General features: G+C 48.1%; 1 protein-coding gene across 2 annotated transcripts in view; it reads right to left on the reverse strand.

Moving 5' to 3' along the window:
* The window catches only part of GRHL1 (grainyhead like transcription factor 1), a 38,971-nt gene extending 24,220 nt beyond the window's left edge, over positions 1 to 14,751 (reverse strand). The window contains exons 1-8 of one of the 2 annotated variants that reach the window (XM_042828340.1): positions 14,670 to 14,751; positions 11,601 to 11,787; positions 8,618 to 8,688; positions 6,775 to 7,165; positions 5,936 to 6,012; positions 4,992 to 5,148; positions 4,410 to 4,521; positions 3,346 to 3,440 (exon numbers count right to left, since the gene is read on the reverse strand). In XM_042828340.1, the coding sequence (XP_042684274.1) occupies positions 3,346 to 3,440; positions 4,410 to 4,521; positions 4,992 to 5,148; positions 5,936 to 6,012; positions 6,775 to 7,165; positions 8,618 to 8,688; positions 11,601 to 11,787; positions 14,670 to 14,689 (1,110 nt within the window). In that variant the 5' untranslated portion in view covers positions 14,690 to 14,751. Of the gene's footprint in view, positions 1 to 3,345; positions 3,441 to 4,409; positions 4,522 to 4,991; positions 5,149 to 5,935; positions 6,013 to 6,774; positions 7,166 to 8,617; positions 8,689 to 11,600; positions 11,788 to 14,178; positions 14,236 to 14,669 lie in introns of those variants that run through there. The other variant, XM_042828331.1, reaches the window with a different exon arrangement.
* Between the last annotated feature and the right edge of the window lie 3,451 nt (positions 14,752 to 18,202).

Here is an 18,202-nt window from a genome sequence, read left to right on the forward strand (position 1 = left end):
GAAAAATAACTCTGCCCCGTCTGGCCAGAGAGGCAGAGGCCCAGGATAGGGTGGGAAGCTGTTTGAAGTCTCCGAAAGCCTCAGGGTAACTCCAGCATTACCTGTTGCGTGCAAGCAGCGAGTGTATCAGCTACACATCTTTGTCAGACTCATCAGACTACGCTTCCACCCAACTGGGACTGCTCCCGAGAAGCTGTGCTGACTTTCCTAAATACCCAATTCAACAGTTCACCACTTTGTCAGCTATATCCCCTTTTGAAACCTGGTTATCTTCTCCACACCCTCAGCTCCCTTCACCGCCTCAGAGCAGGGAAACTTCAGATCCCGGGCCCTTTTCCAGTTCAAACACATTTGCAAAAGCCACAGAGCACTTACTGCACTGCTATTCCACAGGCTGGCCATTTCCAGCGACTTCTGTGCTGTCCTGAAGGAACAGAAGAGGGCAGAGAGGAGCCACTAAAAAGAAGTACAGAATATCTTTGAAATCCAGAGACTGAGATCCCAGAGTGGGAAAAGCCTGTTGTATGTGAAATACTCCTGTCCCCGCACACATGGGATGACCTAAGAGCACACAGATGCAGCCAGCTACATAACTTCAATTGCTTCAAGCAGGACCTGCCTGCTGCAGCTCATGTCCAGTGCCCTGGAATCGCACTTAGCTCTCTGAACTGGGAAATACTCTTTCCTGGTGAGAAACACTCACTGATGAGTGCTTCCAGCCTCCAGCAATGCATCTGCACATCTTCCTTCATACAGAGTGAACATAGTTATTATTACTTGAAAACAGTGTTTTTTTCACCAGGAAGTTGTGCATTACCAACTCGTCAGTGTCCTCAGGGGATCAGCAAACCATTCTCCTATGAAGCAAGGTGACAGAGAGCATGGATAAAGTGGTGGTAGAGACCTGATGCTCCTGCAGAGCCCCACACAGCAAGGGTTAGCACAAGAAAAAAAGGCAAATTCTCTTAAGACTCTGGTCCCAGAGCTGCTAGGGACAATTTCTTGAGAAGATACACCATTTCTGCCTTAGGACTTTTTGACATGCACCCAGAGTCCTGGGTCCCTATATGAGTAATTGCATCAGAAGCCTCAGATGCACAGCCCTGCACCACTGTACTGTGCTGTACAGGACCAGATCCTTCCTACAGCAAACTGAAATCAAGAGCAAGAGGGAAAGGAGAGAAGCAGCAACTCCAAAAGAATCTTCTGGCTCTAGCCCAGGTAACTCCAGGGCTCAGGAAACAAGTTTCTAATAATCAAGGCTTGCTGGCTGGTTAAACATACTCTCTACGCAACACTGCTGTTATTAAACACAAGACAGTATTTATTACTGCAAAAGACTTTCTGCAGCATCAGAAATTCAGCTCACTTTATTCTCTGTTCCTCATATGCTTTAAGACTGTTGTTTGAGAAAGAAAAAAAAGAAAGGAGATTGGGAGAGTGCGAGAAAGAGCACACGTGTATGCAAGGTAAATGAACCATGCAATAAAGATTGTTGAAATTGGCTCAGGCATCTCTTGATAAGATCAGAGGAGTTGAGAAAGAGCTGCAGCTCATGGATGAGAAATCCAACCACTGACAAAATGCATCCGCTAAGGAAAAAAAGCTGAATAGACATTTAAACACACAGAACACTTGTTAAAAATAAGACTTGGGTCCAGAGTATTTGTCTTAAGATCCAGATTCCAGGAGGTATCAATGGTGCCTTCTCCATATTCACACAAACCAGCAAAGAAAGCACACTGATATTGTGCTGGAAGGAAGGAAATTTGTCTTACAGAGCCATAAAACCAGCCTCAGTCACAACTTCCCATGCCAATTAATCCCATAAATATTAGCCATGACATGAAATGCAACTTTGAGTATCCTCAGACATTTTCAAGCTGTTATTGGCAATTTCACTATGAGCCTGCAATAACTAAGCTACTCATTCAGGTGCCTGTAGAGCAGCTGGGCAGTAAACACCTGCACCAGCTTCAAAATAGATACACTCAAATTCATCAGTTACGTGCTGACAAACCTGTTTAAAAGGTTTGGTTCATCTTTTGGTTCACCTCGATGAATACTGCTGTGCCCACTAAAACCAGAGACTCTGCCTGGACATGCCAAGGATGACACAGTGGAGCTGTTGAACAGTTTGCTCCTCTGATCACAGAGAAAACACCGAATGCTGAGCATCTACATTGATCTGCTCATTGCCAGTTTGCTAGGACTGCCCTGAGGGGTAAAATCAGAAGATAATTACTAGGCTGTCAGCTGGTGGGACAGGATAGCTTTCCTCAGGATGGCCACCCAGCATCAGTTCTATGCCCTGCTCTTGTTATGCTCTCGTGCAGCACAGAGTAAAGCTTGCAATAGCAACAAGCTCAGTGCGGCAACATTTCGTGCCTCTTGCAGAGCACAGCAGCACACACAGCTCTAGAAAGACCTTTGCATTTGCTGCCAAGAGCTCCAAGGTGCCCCGTAGTAGGGCTTTCCCTACACACGGCACCGCAGCCTCCAGCAGCTCTCCTCACAATGATGGCAACTAGCACAAGATATCAGCAAGAGAACAGTCAGTCCACAAAAAACAAAGGATACACTTCCCACATTTTGAAGAAAACCCTGTACTGTCAGCCCAGGCAGTAAAGAAATTCTCCAAAGACGACTTCTGTACTCAACTCCAGCAACAAAGTGCAGAAAATGACTTGGGAACTGAGGATACTGCATTCTCTCTTACCTGCTATCATGCCAGCCAGAAGACACGAGTCCCTTCCAAATAATGGAACGGCTTCATACAGCCACAGTTCTCTACAAACTAGGAAAGCTGCCTGTACACATCTACTGTAGTGCACAAAGTTTGGCAAAAAGATGAAAACAAAGTTCACTGGGAGGCTGCTCTAACTTTAAATAGGTCACGGTGCATTGGAATCTGTGCTCTCAGCAACACATGCTGTTAGCTCAACAACAGCAGCTATACTCCTTCAATACGAGCCCATCATCACAGCCTTAACTCCTGAGAAATTGTCCTCCCTGCTTCCTAGCAAGGGCATGGACTGCCCCTGAGTCCAGTTACACTCAATCCCACCCCTGGTACCACTTCATCTGCTCTGGAAAAGTTCAGTGCTTCCTTTTGTCGGTACTTGTCTTTCAGCAGACAATTCTGCCAAGAATCTTAGAGCAGTTGCAAAGCTCTCTGCAGTTGCACATAGAAACCCTCTTAAGAAACAGCCAGGAGGTTTTGCCTAATATAAGAGCGTAAACAAACTTGTTACATGCTAATCACTGGGTAGGCCACACACCCTTCTCCTCCCCCCACGCCGTGAATCTCCTGAAAGGACAGGAAATAAAACCATGGTCACATACCTTTGCTTCCTCGTTGATGTCCCAGGTGAAGGAGATGGCATTGTATGCGATCTCTTCAATGTTACTGATGGTGTTGAAGCTCTCCTTGTAGTCAGCTATTAGAAAAAAAAGAAGGGTGAGGGAGAAGAAGAGGTGATACCGCCCGGAGTTCTTAACACATACACAGCAGCAAAAAGCTGCACCTCCTCAGCAACACCTTGGGGGCAAAGGAAGGTGAATCGTATTTAAAAATGGATCACTAGAAGTCAGGAAATGACTCTCAGACCAAAACCAACCAAACAAACAAACAAAAATAACCAACATAAAACCAAAACCCTACGCAGGTTGGAAAACGGGGCACTCACAGAAAATCCTAACTAGAAACTCCAGTGAGAAAGGCAGACATAATTGATATTGCATGTCCTGAGTCATAAGCTGCTACATAGGGGAAACTCTGGAGAGCAATGGTAAAAGCTCTCAATAAAACTCATCCAATAACAAACAAAGATTTGCATGTACGTCTGCTTTAAGTGCCAAGTGATTAATCCCTGCTTTTATTCACAGAAGGAAGACTCAGAACAACCCAGCTTTCTGCCAGAGAAGTTTGGAAGGTGGCCAACCACAGCCTTATCTAGAGGCAAGAGGAAATTTGCAGCATTTTCCTTTTTTGTCTGTGAACCAAAGGCCAGTTGTGAGCAAATCTCACTAGAGTTGAGGTACTTCTCTACAAGGATCTTTACCCTTTGAAGAAATACAACATCTAGGACAGCCACAGAGTCTGTAAGATGCAATCTAGCTACAGCTACCAAGATTCATGCCAAAAGCAACTGTAATCTGGAGAGAGTCATCAGATCGCCCAACACAGGTCTTCAAACTCAACTCATTCATGAACCAAAAAGAACCTTCCAGAAACCCAGTCTCTGTAAGGAATCCTAAAAACTACCTTAACTCAATTAGAAGCACCCTCCAGTCCTTCAGAAAAGTTACAGAATTGAAGGCATAATGCAAGTAACAAAGCTTTAGTAGAAAATCCATGCCAACGAATTAAGTTTGGAGTTTGACATCAGCAAGAAGTGTTCCTTTACCTATGTCAATGCATCTTTGTTTGGCTGTGTGTTGTCTTGAGTGCCAGTATTTCCAGTGCCGGAGCTGATCTTCTCTTGTTTTGTCTTCAGCAAACACTACCATAATGACACTCTAAAAGGAGAGGGCAGAAGATTAAAGAAAATAAAACACAAACACACAAGAGAGAAAAGGCCACAGAGTACATTTGTTTTGGAAGTTCTCCTTGGCATCAAGTTTTCCGCATTAGGCTTTCCAAAGTAATGCAGTGCAGTACACCTGACACGCAACAGGAAGGCAGACAGCAGCGTTTTCTGGGTCATAAACAGATGAGCAGAACTGCCCTCCTAACTGGAGTTCATGAATCTCATTCCAGGTGTTGCATCACTTTTACACAAGTGCTGACAACGCTTCTTAGCAGACTAAGCCAAGATAGGTTGGCCTGGAAGTAGGTGGACAGCAAAGGAATGAACATTGACGTAACAGAGCTGGTAAGCTGCCCTTAGTGCTGATACTCTGGTTTAGATTACAGCGCTTTGGGAGAGTTTAAGGCTACCAACATACACACCCCTCTTTCCCAAGAAACCACAAGAACTGCCACTCACACGGACTTTACTGATGGGGTGATGGATTCCTTCACTGCTGCTGACTTCTTTGAGTGTGATTGGATAAAACTGACCCTTATTTAGGTAAGTCATCGTGCTGTCCCCAGGCTTCTGTCGGAGGGACTTGGAGGCTTCCAGAGTATATTCAAAGTTATTCCTGCAAAGCAAAGATGGCAGTGATTGGTAAGGCACTTTCCTGGAAAGCTGATTAAACGTTCTACATTTAATTTGGAGAAATTCCAAAGTCATTAGTTGACTCACTAAGCCATCAACAGGCAAGGAGGCTGGAAAACAGGATGAGCCCCTTCTCAAACTATGTCCTTCATGAATGAAGATTTAAAGAGAAATTCTTTGCAAGCTAAATCGCAAGTCACAGCAGGAGGCAAGTCTAGAAACTCCTTATTCCATCTCAGAGCAGTAAGCTGCTCTCATGGAAAAGGAAACTACTAGCAATTGATTCACAAGCTAACAAGCTCTTCAATGGCCACAGTCTCCTCTTCTCTCTTGATCAACTGCAACTAACCTAACAACTATGTTATTCTCCTTCACCAAAGTTCACAAAAGTTTCATGCTTCCTACTTCTGCTGCAGGTTTCCAGCAGGGAGAGAGGAAAGCAAGAAGGCAAGGAAGTGCATGGAAGCCAGCTGAGATCATTGCCAAACTGACAAGACAGCACTGCACCTCCTTATGGAATAGGAAGTCCTTACAAGGACAGCAACTGAAACAGGGTGCTGTTTCCAATCCCACAGGTATTTTTAATTAAAGATGTAGGCACAATTTTGAACTATGAAACAAGCAAGTACTGTGTGTGCTTCTGAATTCTACAGTCCCCAGTGCCTGACAGAGATTCGGTGCAGAAGGGAGTGAGCTTGGCCAAACCAATGCTAAGAAAACAATAAGGAAAGCAATAAGGAAAGGACTGAGAGGGAGGCTTGAAGCGTTACCCAGAAATACTGTCAAAAACATAATCTTCTGAGTTCATGTTGGCCATCCGTAGATTCAATTCAGCAGGAAAGAAAACCTGGGGTAGACAAAAAACAAAACAACAACTAACACGACAGCAACAACAAAATTCAAGATTATACAGATAGGTGTTATCACAGACAGAACTGATCACCAGGTAACAATTGATTTCTGGTCTGTGAAAACAGGATGCTGGAGCAGGATTTCAATCAAAAACTTCTGGGTGCCAGTTAAGCACAACATCTCACATGTCTTCTTAGTCAGATTATGGCAACGTTTTAAAGCTTGCCCAAATCTCAAAGAAAGAGCACAGATATGTCCTCAGTGCATGTCTTTAAAATAAATAAAATCAAAACAAATCAAGACAAATCTCTTGTTGGTTGGTAAGACAAAACAAAACACATGGATTTTCATCCAACTTTACCTCACAGTCAAGGCCCTTACTACTGTTTTCCACACACTACACCTAGAAACTAGCAGTGATGGAGCTTATAAACAGTCCCTTCAGCTTGGTATCTGCATAGGCCCTGCCAAGCACTGAACTCTTTCTTGTAAAACCGAGCCCAGTGCTGTGGATCAAGATAACTATTTCCACACTCTGCAAGCCAACAGCTCTGTCATCCATACGATTAGTCATTTGCTTTTGATAATGATTTCATGTTGTATGGGTTTTACATTCGAGGTTATACCTATGCACCTATATAGAAGATTTTCTATTTCTAAATCACTAGGCACATTTCTGCCCTACATAACAAAAACGATAAAGACAGAACTGGATTCTACACATAGATCAAAACACACACAGAGTTCCTCTCGGTACCTCTTGCACGCCTTCCTTGAAGGTCTCTGAAAAGGTAGAGTCCGGCGTTCGCCTCTGGGAGTTCTGTGGCTGGGTGTTGGAATTGAACTGGTCAGGAGTGAGGTTCCTGTCGAACACCACCACCCGCTCGGGGGGCTCGGGGTGGTAGACGCTCGGAGGGATGCCCACTGCGAAGCCGTGGGGCTGCGTCTCCGTTTTGATGGAATGGGTGGGCATCGTCGCGATCGAGACAGTGACCGTCGTGTCAGGGGTTGTGAGGTGGCCTCTCTTGTCCATGCCCATCTGGGGCGTATGAGGAAGGACAATATTGAAAGGTACGTTTTTCAGAACTTGGACTCTGTTTTCTCCAGTGGAAATCAGTGACTGCTCTGTCACGTTTGGGATGCTGTTCCTTTAAAAAACAAGGAGGAAAAAGCACATTAATTTTACAGCTCGTTTTCTCATTCCACAATAACCAGAAATACTTTCCAGTCTTTTGGACAAGGACAGCTGATACAAACTCCAGTGTTTGCAAAGAACGTCTCCACCCTAACCTGAAAAATGGAGAAAAAATAAAAAAAGAAAAAGAAATCCTCACCCACTGCTAACAACTCCACCCTGGAGATGAATTACCCTGGAGCAAAGAGTGAGGGAGGATTCACTGCCCAGATTCTCACTGTCTGGAAAACAGCAGCCCAAATCCAAGCACTGAGGCTTCTCTCACCTCATATCAGCACATTCAGCCTCACACCAGGCTGCATGAAACTGCTCTCTGGTGGATGAAGGGGGATTGAGAGTAAAGTAGCAGTTCCTTTGCCATAGGATTGTCTGCCACTGAAGAAGAGTTCAAAGGGAAATTACAGCCCTCTTTCACATACAGCCCCTCAAGAAAATCCACATCAAAACTCCCCAGAATGGTTTACGTAGCTTCACACTCTTATTGCTGCCAGGATGCCATTTACATCTGTGGTGAGCTGACCTCACAGCTAGCAGCCACTAAGAGTCAGCCCTCCCTTCCTTTCTCCCTCCCAACAATGTGGTCCTGCCCTCTCCAAAGCACCAATCAGACACTCCCCCATCCTCTTGGTGAGCCAGTTTGGCTTGTTCAACTGACAGCAAGCTAATCACTTTTTTCTCCTGCTAGGTTATGGGTCAGTAGAAGACTACATCTCGTGCTAGGGGAGCAGCGGGAACACATGGCTGGGAACTAGACTGCTCTTCTCAACAAAAAGTCATTCTATCAGCTCAGCCAGATCACAAAGCCTCACCACAGGTCCTGAAGACGTTCTTATCTTCTAATCGGTCCAAAGGAAAGGATGGTGGGATAGGAAGCTTGAATGAACTTCACGTGCACAGTATTTACCTAACCAGTATCATCTGCTTCAAGTAGAGAGGCACAAGACAGAGAAAGCGGGAAGATGAAGAAAGAAAGCAGTTTCAGAGGATACAAGAGAAGTCCACAAACAGCACAAAACCAAACTAAATCCCAAGCACTCCGAAATCCCTCCCTACCAGTCCATGCATAAGGGAGCAACACCGCTGTTGCCTGACACCAACATTCCCAGTGCAGAGCTGAGGAAACCACATGCAAAAACAAAAGGGTCATCAGTCACCTCTGTGAGCCTTGGGAAGGGAAACCTGTGTTACCAGATGGTGCCCAAATTTCAGGAAAGCAGCTTTTGCCAAGCAGATCATGAGACAAGTAGACAGAAAGCAGACGGATGGCAATGGAAAGCAGTTAGGGTCTCAGCTCTCCACAACTCAGTGCGCTCCCTTCCCATTCCTAGTGCAGACAAGGTAACGTTCCTTCAGAAGCTTTGGTGGAAAGGGGGATATGCAGACACACAGTACTAAAAACTGATACCTTTTGCTATGATCTTGGTCAGGATGTTCTACCTCTGGTTTAGCTGTTGAAGATCTCCTCTCCCTTGGAACCTGGGAAATACAGCACGTGCTATAATTGCATTCTTCCTTCCATATATATATTTAAAAAAAAAAAAAAAAAAAAAAAAGCACCTTCAAACACAGCCAGTAAAGCTCTTCCCCTTGTTTGGTCAAATTAAGAAAGCATCACTCTTTGATACCAGTCATTATTACATTACAACCTGACTGATGGAAACACAGCTGCTTTGGAACACCAGGCCCATCCCATGTGCTGTTCAGCAGATGCTGCTGTCAGCAACCCAGCCAGCATTAGACTGTGCTAAAAACAAAGGAAAAGTGGCACTCAGGAGCTGGACACCAGCACGGAGCTGAAGTGGACCAGAAGGTAAATCCTTAAGTTCCCAAAACCACCTAAGGCTTCGCTTCTTCCTTGGGGACCTGGAATGTGGGAGGCTCAAATGGTGCTCCCAGTAGCAGCAAACTCATTTCTTGGCTCAGCAGCACCTTCCAATGGGGCAGGCATCCCCAGCCCTGCCCCAAAGAGATTGCCCCCACAGCCTCTGCTCAGAGAGACTATGGGGACATTTCAGAGCAGAAAGCAGAGCCTTGGACACATGCTCATTTTGTGGTGGTTTTCAGTGCAACTCACCCCACAGCCATTGGTGACAGGCTGACCCTGAGCACAGCCGAACAGCCACAGGGCAGAACAGGCTGGCTCGCCCCCTCTGCTGCATGGTTAAACCCACATAAGTCCCTCCACAAACACACACATGGCGGTCAGGGCTTTTGCAACCCTCACTGTACCACCTGAATGATTAAAACAAACATCTTCCAGTGCAAGGGGGAGCAAACCCAACTTTTTCCCTTGCTGAAGCCTGCATTACAAGCACATTTGGTCGCTGCTTGTGTTTGCTAGCTCAGGTGCAATGTGAAGAATCACCACTTTACTGCTAATTAACTCTAATGCTGGTGACATAACTGCATGAAAAGCATACTTCTCTTAATAGCCCCGACTAAAGCCTAAACCCCAGCTGTTCCACATAACATGAAATCTCTACCAACACCAGAATTGGTTATGCCACAGTCAACTGCAGAATTCTGAGAACCTCTGAATGAAGAGTACTGATGATAACTATTTATTGTAAAAACAAAGCTCTTCCAAATTGCCTTTGGACAAAAGTCTAGACCTGCAGAATCCAGATTTTGACCAAGCATTTATTTCCTGTGAGGCACCAACAGAACTATCACAGCAGCCCATTAGTCAAATGGAAGTCAATTTAAGCCCAGTTGTTTGCTATTTTTGTGCATTTAGATCTTTTTTGTGAATGTTTGTTTTCCAGTGGTTTGTTAGTTTTTATTTTAAATATAAGACATTCAAAGGTGATCTCATCAGCTGCTTTTAATATTGCAAAGAAGAGGAGGCGTATTCGGAATGCCTAGACGCTGTCCCTCCAGCATTACTTCATAACAATAAATCTTTCAACCTCCAGCCATTCTGCCTCACACAAGTCTGCCAAATACCTGTTTTTCTACTGATTTTTCTACACACCTACTGTATCCAAACATGAAGAAACCCAAAACTAGACAACTAGACACGAATGTGGAGCAAATCCCTACTGCTTTGCTAAGCGTGAAGCAACGCTGACACTCTCTTTGTAACATACAGATTTTGATATCAAAGTAGACTTTGTGGATTAAAGTTGTTCTGGTATTTGTGGGGGGATTGGAGGGGGGGATTATTGTGAGTTTTTCCCCCCCTCCTCGAGAGCATAAAAAGCACAAGCACAAAGCAGAAGCACAAAAACTTTCTCACAAAACTGGCTGGATAACATTCACACCAATGAGTTTGTGGCATTTTGTTGTGCGCGGAGAGCACTAATCTCCATATTAAGCGTTACAAGAATATTTTGATATTTAAGGCATATGCAATTCTCTTTTCTAAGCAAGAACACAATACAGAATCACAGAATGGCCAGGATTGGAAGGGACCTCAAGGATCATGAATCTCCAATCCCCCTGCCACATGCAGGGCCACCAACGTCCACATTTAATACTAGACCATACAAAGAAAGCAACCTCTCCCATGATTTGAGGAATATACCAAGGCTGGCAGGCACGCTCACGACTCTTCAAAGACACTAACCACAATGTCAGGCAGCAGAACCAAGGCAGCCTTCTGGCTTCCCTGCCCGCTCAGCAAAGAGCAGACAGGCATCTCCACACGCTGAGCCAGGCCGCTGTGCACAAGCAGGTCACCCTCTGCATGCAACTGCCTGCTGCTCTTCACTCACTTGAACTCTGGGGTGAATAAAACCACCCCATCTTACATGTCTAATATGTAGGGAAGAAATGAAGCATATTCCAGGCCAATCAGGTTATCCGTGAGAATATAGTAGGGTAAATGTCTCTGAGAAGACCCTGCATGTTAGAGAAGATGACCATGGTTGTCCGAGGACTAACAGATTATAGCGGCAGAAGCTCACCAAAAGTTAGAGGGACACAGGCAATAAGCTCTTTGGAATGACAACCCCACACACAACAAAAATCTGTTATCTGTAGCTTCAATTGATGCCACAGCAGAACATAACAGCCCCAGCAAAAGCCAGCTGTCAGTCCCACCAGAACAGGCATCACAAAGCAAAAAGAAATGCGTATTTGTACTCAAGACAGACAGCTCCGAAGTCTCATTCTCCACTGTTACGAACGATACATTGTCTCCTCCAGAACCCAGAGTAAACCTAAAGGCAAAGCCCTATTACTGAGGCTTTTGACCTCCCCACTGCAAGATCTAGACAAACTTAATTTACTTTGTTAAAGAGAAATCAATTTTCAGGAAAGACTTAATTTTTTTTTTTTTTTTTTTTTAATTAAATTTGTAAAACATACAGATTCAATTCCCCATTCATGGCTTCTACAAAAACCCTTTGCACAGGCAGTGTCAGAGCCCACCCCTGCCAACCCACCTTGTAGTAATCATACAGCAGTCCGAGGGCGGCTGCGCTGTCCTCATCGCCATTGATGCTCATCATAGCTTTGGTGGCTGCTGTAAGGGGGTTTTCAAGAAAGGATTTCCAGGCCTCATCTTCACTGGTGTAAGGACGTCTCTGGGAGTAGAGAGAGTCATTCTGAAGAACCAACACGGGTCTTTTACTTGAATCATGAAAAAGAAAAAGAAAAAACCCACACCTGTTAGAACACATGAAAAACATTCTTCAAGTTCTTCAGTGTTACCTGCCCCAGTTTCACAGGGTTCAGGTTCTGATTCAGTGCACGGCAAGGATTAGTCAACACAAAAAGCCCAGAAACCTAATTCTGATCTCACTCACGCTCTGCATACATTGGGATTACTTGGACCAAACTCAGCTGGGTTACACCAGCCTGCACACAATCACAGCACTGCCTCAGAGCACCACGGACCCGCCAACACTCCGAATCCAACCCAGAAGCCATACGTGCTCACTGACCTGCCACCTACCAAACCTCCAGCACACCTACATAACGCTAGCGAGCCATGACCTGCTCTAGCTTCCATGTGGGACTAGGAAGTGCAAATTAACCTAACATCTTTCTCCCACAGCTTTGTGAAGGCAGCAGCCAGCAGCTGCCAGTGAGTTACAGACTGCATGGGGAAACCAAGTCAGTGCAGCACTCACTGCTTCTGGCAAGTGAAGATCTACTGCCTGCTTATCACTGAAGCATCTGTGACCCTAGTTTTAAACAGCATCAACTGGGAAAAAAACAAACAAACAAACAACCCCAAAACACTACAGACCTGCTGATGCAGCATATTGAGAACCTGGACCTACTCTGTTTTGTGATTGCTGCCAAGAAGTGAAAGTGGGACCTATGCAGAGCATGCTGCCCCACCAGCTCAGGCCACAGCACATGCTCTGGCTTTGTTGGTGGGACAAGTGCTCCAGCTTTAAGGTCAGCCCAAGAAAAAGGTCAGAGCTGGCTTTTAACCAAGCTCAGTTTTCTTCCCAGTGCAAGCACAACGTCCATTTCCTAGATTGGGTCGAACGGGGAACATTTTTTTGTCTTCTTAAATAATTAAAAACTTGAATGTTTAATGGATTGGTAATAGTTATTGTTTAAAAAAAAGAAAAAGCCACCACCACCAAAGCCACCCCACCCTCACCACCACTGTGCCCCTTCCCCAGAACAGGATTCATTTTATCTGCTCTTTACTCGGATGCATTCAGAGACCAAAATATAATACAAATACAAAAAGTTGTGAAACACAAAGTTGTGAAATACTCTAATCACTATAATCAGCTTAACAGGATCCTGCATTTATCACCACCTTCCACCAAAAAGATTGCCAAGCACTTTGTAAATGATGCGTCCCATTGGTTACACAAGTGGTCTCACCAGCCTCAATGGGACACCGGGCTGGGCTTCAGCAGCTGGAGCGAGGTGAAGTTGCCAGGGTTTATATGAGCACTTTGTACCTATAAAGCAGCATCAGAGCAGGGGAAAAAACAAACAGAGAAGCCAAGCTCTCCCAACACTTCTCGAGGTGTTTGCGCGGCTTTACCCTGACACCCTCCCACTGAAACGCAGATTCTGCCAGTATCTGGGACATCCACTTTCTACCACAGACTGGACAACAGAAGACAAGGTGAGTTTTCTTTAGGAACACGGCACAAGTTCCTGTTCTCATACTTCACAATGAAAAAAAACTCAAACACCTGTAGCGAATAGGGAAGTCCTCAAGCAAAGCCGCTTGCAAAGAAAAGCTGACAGCAGCAGCGCGCACACAGGGCCACGTCTGAGGGCCACGGCATCACTGGGAATCAGAGGGAACGCAAGGCTCAGCGCTGCCACAGCCACGAGCTCCAGATCCCAGAACGACGCGTTTCCGTGCCAATTACCACACACTCGTTGCCCTGAAGGCAACCGACCCCTTCAAAGAGGGGGAAAGAACAGAGCTTGGCAGTGCCACAACAGAACCACAGCTCTTTTAGGTAAACGCGAACGTATTAACGAGAGTAAAGCAGCTCGTCCTTCTCACGGTGCTGGTTTGGACACGGCAGCACGCGCAGCTGCTCCCGAGTCGCAGGTGTCCCCGGCAGGGCACGGTAAGTCGCTCAGGGCTGCCCGGACGTCGTTCCGTCCTCACCTGCGGAGCGGCACCGCAAATAGAAGAGGTGCCACGGCGCCCAGGCGGAGGGCTGTAGAGCTGGCGTTCCACAGAGAGGCGCCGAGCTCCGCCGAGAGCCCAACGCCTTCTCAAGGAGTCACAGAATCCTTGGAGTCGGAACGGACCGCTAAGGGCCATCTCGTCCAACCGGGCCACCGCGGCCAGACCGGCTCGCCCAGGGCCCGATGCAGCCCGACACAGAAACCAGCGCCCCGTTCCAGACGCCGGTGACTTCGGGGTCACCGCGTTAGCGCCGGTCACAGCGACGGACGCGCGGCTCCCTGCCGGTCGAGCTATCGCCGATAAGCTCCGAGCACACACGGATGCGGCCAACAGCAGGAACGCCGCTCTCTGCCCGACGCGACAGCAGCCCCGGCCCCCCGAGGCGCGGCCGTTACCTGCCGAAATCCACCTTGCCGGAGGGGTGCGCCTCGTAGAAATCCATGGGGCAGCTCCAGCGCCCTCCGCCGCGCGCGGAGCCCAGGCGGGGCGGGCCGTCAGGGGCTCAGGCGGCGGCTCCCGCCCCGCCGCACCGCACCGAGCAGTGCCGGCCCGGGGCCGCCGCCCGCCTTTAAGGCGCGGTAGGGGGCGGGAGGCGGACGGCGGCGGCGCTGCCCCACGCCCGGCGGCGGTGTCGGGTTTCAAAGCGGCCCTGCCCCGCCGCTCGCCGCCGATGATAAGGGCGGAGGGAGAAGGGCGGGATGGCCGCAGGGGTCGCGCCACCGTCCCCCTCCCGCCGCGTCGCGCCGCCCCCCCGAGGCGACGGAGGGGCGGCCCCCAGAACCCCCCGCGCAGCGGCGCTTCCCCAGCTCCGCCACCCCCCGACCCCCGTAGGCGGCGCCGGTCGGACCGGACGCGGCACCAGCCCTCCCCGCCCCGCGCAGCTCACTTGTCGTAGTCTTGTGTCATGTCTGGCGGAGGCAGCGGGCGTCGGAACTGGCCCGGCGGGTCGGGAGGACGCGGGGGCGAACGGAGAGAGCAGCGCGCAGCCCGCCGCACCGACGGGTTCTGGCGGCTTTTCTCGCCCGCTCAGGTGGCTCCCGCAGCCGCAGGTGGACGGCCGCCGAGGGACGCCTCCCATTGGCTGCCGGCGGCGAAGGGGCGGGGCCGCCGCGCCCCATTGGGCGGTCGGGCAGGAGAGGGCGGGGCCCGCGGCCGCGCGGGGTCGCGGCGCTGAAGCGGCTGTCGGAGCGGAGAGGGACGGGGGCCACGGGTAACGAACGCTTCGCCCCGCGCGGGCGGGAGCTCCGGATCCGGCTGGGTCAGCTGCTGCGCCGAGGCAAAAAAGCGGCCGCCCGCTCTTCGCTGCACCTGCTATGGGGCACGGAGCGTGGAGGGGCGACGCCACGCGCAGCAATCGGAAGAATGTGGGTCTCTCCCTGGGAAATACGGGTGGGAGGCTGCCGTTCAGGTAATGAGTTGAATCGAACCCCGAGGAGCAGCAGTGCCGTCTGTCACATGCCCGGATGCTGCAGACAAAAGCGGGCACAGTAACGGAGCTCTCCTGGGTCAGCAGCTCTTCCCGCTCGGTACAGGGCACACAAAGCAACAGCAGGGCTTTCAGGCCAGCCCAGGCACACGCAGAAAAGAGGGAACAAACTTTCACCCAGGGGCTAATCGTGGACCTTGGGTAACATCGTTGGACCAGATTACAGCTGGCGTCCAAGAAGCAGAACGCTTTGCTTGGATCTGCACACGTCGCCATCGGCAGGCAAAAGGCAGATCGGTGGAGGGTCGTGCTCTGAACTGAACTGAACTCAGCTTGGTAGCTCTCTGTGGCAGAACTGTTGGAAAGCACTGCCACCTTCCTCTGGTGCCATTTGTTCCTTACACTCTCCACTTCTGTTCTTGGAGCTCTGGGATGTGTACACAGCATCATCTGGCACGCGTGCGCACTTTTCATGAACAACCAAATACAGCACGCAGCTCCCAGCGAGCCAGGTTCTGCATGTGTTGAAGCTCAGTCACCTCTTTACATCACACCCGAACTGCTGAAATCTCAGTAGCATACCACACTTGGCACTTGTGCTTTGCTAAAATACACCGAGGTTCTATTCCAGATAAGTCAAAGCTGTTGCCTCTGTGAAAGGACTGCTCTTCCTAACTGCCTGATTCACTGATGAAAACTTCAGCTGTCGATGCAGCAATCACTTCCACATTCAGGAGACAATGATACAAACATGGATTGTGACACCACTGACTAATCTGCCGGTCACAATCTAGACTGTAACACCACAGGTAGGTGTATTTCTGTGATGTCATTCACCTGATTGCATCATCAGTGGATAAAATCAGGCAAGCACCACACAGGGATTTAGGAGAGCTTGGGCACAAAGCCATGCCGGCGTGATGCAGCAGCACACTGGCAGGACTTTCCTTGCCGTGTGCTGGTTGGTGTTCACTTCAACTTCCCTTATTCAGGCCTTTCAATGTCACTTAACATCACTGCTCTCCTCCACTCTTATCCCTTTCCTTTACAACTCTTCCTCAGTCCTGCCTTTGTTGTTCTCCTTCCCTCCTTCACACTTCCACTTCCTTTTAAGTGAATCCCACTCAGAACACATAAAGAACCCATCAGGAGCCATGTACTGTTTGCCACCACCTGGTCGAGCACCATCTCAGCGCGCTGATTTCTTTTCCGATTCTGTCTTTGACATCATCATCTAGAGAAACTAGGAATTATTCTGCATGAGGATTAGCTACTGTTCTGACTTACCCAACAAGGTTTTAAAATTTCACACAAGATAATTACCATCTACGTGCACCAGCCGTTCACACCTGTGTAACAAACAAGTTGCATCAAATTTGTAACAGTATTTTTGAAACAAGTGGTCAAAACAAGATCTTTTTCTATTTCATTTGAACCGCTAAGATATTAGGGCCAAGCTGCAGAACTGGCTGTAATGAGTATCGAATTTTCTGTACTTCATTACACAGTACATCTGCATTAGGCCAGGTGGTTTCTGACCATAGAGACAGAAAAGTAAGCCTCAAGTGATCACACTGACTCCTGCAGCATTAACCTGAAGGCACCAAAGGGCTGAAAAAAGGAGAAAAGCCCAGGCAGAAGTTCAGGAGCTCAATAGGAAGTGAGGTAAAAGCAGACACAATGGGAAGAAAGAAGCAGACAAGTGACAGTGGCAAGGGATGCTGGAATGCCTTCTAGGGAAAAAGTGGAGAAAAACTGTAAAGAAATTAATGAAGACCAATTGTGTGCAATAAAAAAGAAAGTGAATCAGATTGTGTTTCAGTTACATCTTGCAAGCACTCTCTAAAAATCAGATTTCCCCTTTTCATTCTGTATTTAGCCCTAAAGATAACGTAGAAACTGTTCAGAGACTGCAGACTGTTCAGGAGATGTTACTCCTGTTACTCCTTTGACAATGACAAAAATCAATCAATTTTACCACAGCCTACATATAAAAAGAAGTGAACCCAAAGCCTAGAACTTTGTATCAACAACACCTTTACCATGATAACCAGCCTCACTGAACATTTTTCATCTCTAACAGCATTTCCTTTGGATTAGGCTTCCTTGTACGTGGGGTGACAGTGCTGCAGCAACAGAACAGCGCGTGCAGTTCTTTCCCTGCATGCTGTTCTCTGCCTAATCTGCTTTGCTCCACAGCAAAGAAAGCACTCAGCTGCACAGGCAGGAGTTACAAACACCACAGAGATCACAGAGATGAGCCACCCTTCAGTAAACAAAGTGTTTTGTTGCAGTCTTGCATTGAAATGGCACACCTCACTGAGCTGATGAGATGTCGAGTCCTGCTGAGAACCTCAGCAACCAGCCTCTCTGCAGCCCCTACCCACAGCCCTCAGGAGCCCTGCTGGAGGCAGGCAGTGCTCAAGCACATGGCCCATGCAGATGTCCTCCAGGAAAAGGCAGCACAAAAGCATTCCCTGCTCTGGTTTTTTGGTCGCAACATAGACACAAAGGCTGATGTTCTCACTAGGCGATGGCAGCATCTGCCACTGATGAGCAAAGCCACCACTAGGACAGCAAGGAGGTCTCTGAGCAGACAAGGAATGCTTTCCCAGTACAGAGCAGCCATGTGAGATTATCAGGAGAACTGGCTTGTATTTTCTTTCCAAAGCACCCGAGGTACTGCTGGAGGCAGGCTGCAGCTGCTGGGCAGCAGGGAGGAGCACTCTGGCTCTCAAAGTACTGCCAGTAGCAGTTGTACAAGCACAGCTGTAACCTCTTGTGAGGACATGAGCACTCATCATCCCGTGTTCTGCCAAACCTTACTCAGTCTCTTGTTTAGCACATGCAGTGCTGAGGAAAGCTCTTTCATCTATGCCTGCTCCCACACCTTGGCATCCCCTTCATGCCTTCCCGCACACAACCAGGCCAGGAGCAAAGCAGCTTCGCAGCAATGAGACCAATAACCCTGGAGGAGATGGTGAAAGTAAGCA

Source organism: Centrocercus urophasianus, unplaced genomic scaffold (assembly GCF_019232065.1).
Source record: "Centrocercus urophasianus isolate 14NV4802_14NV808 unplaced genomic scaffold, USGS_Curo_1.0 seq_10, whole genome shotgun sequence".
Lineage (NCBI taxonomy): Eukaryota > Metazoa > Chordata > Aves > Galliformes > Phasianidae > Centrocercus > Centrocercus urophasianus.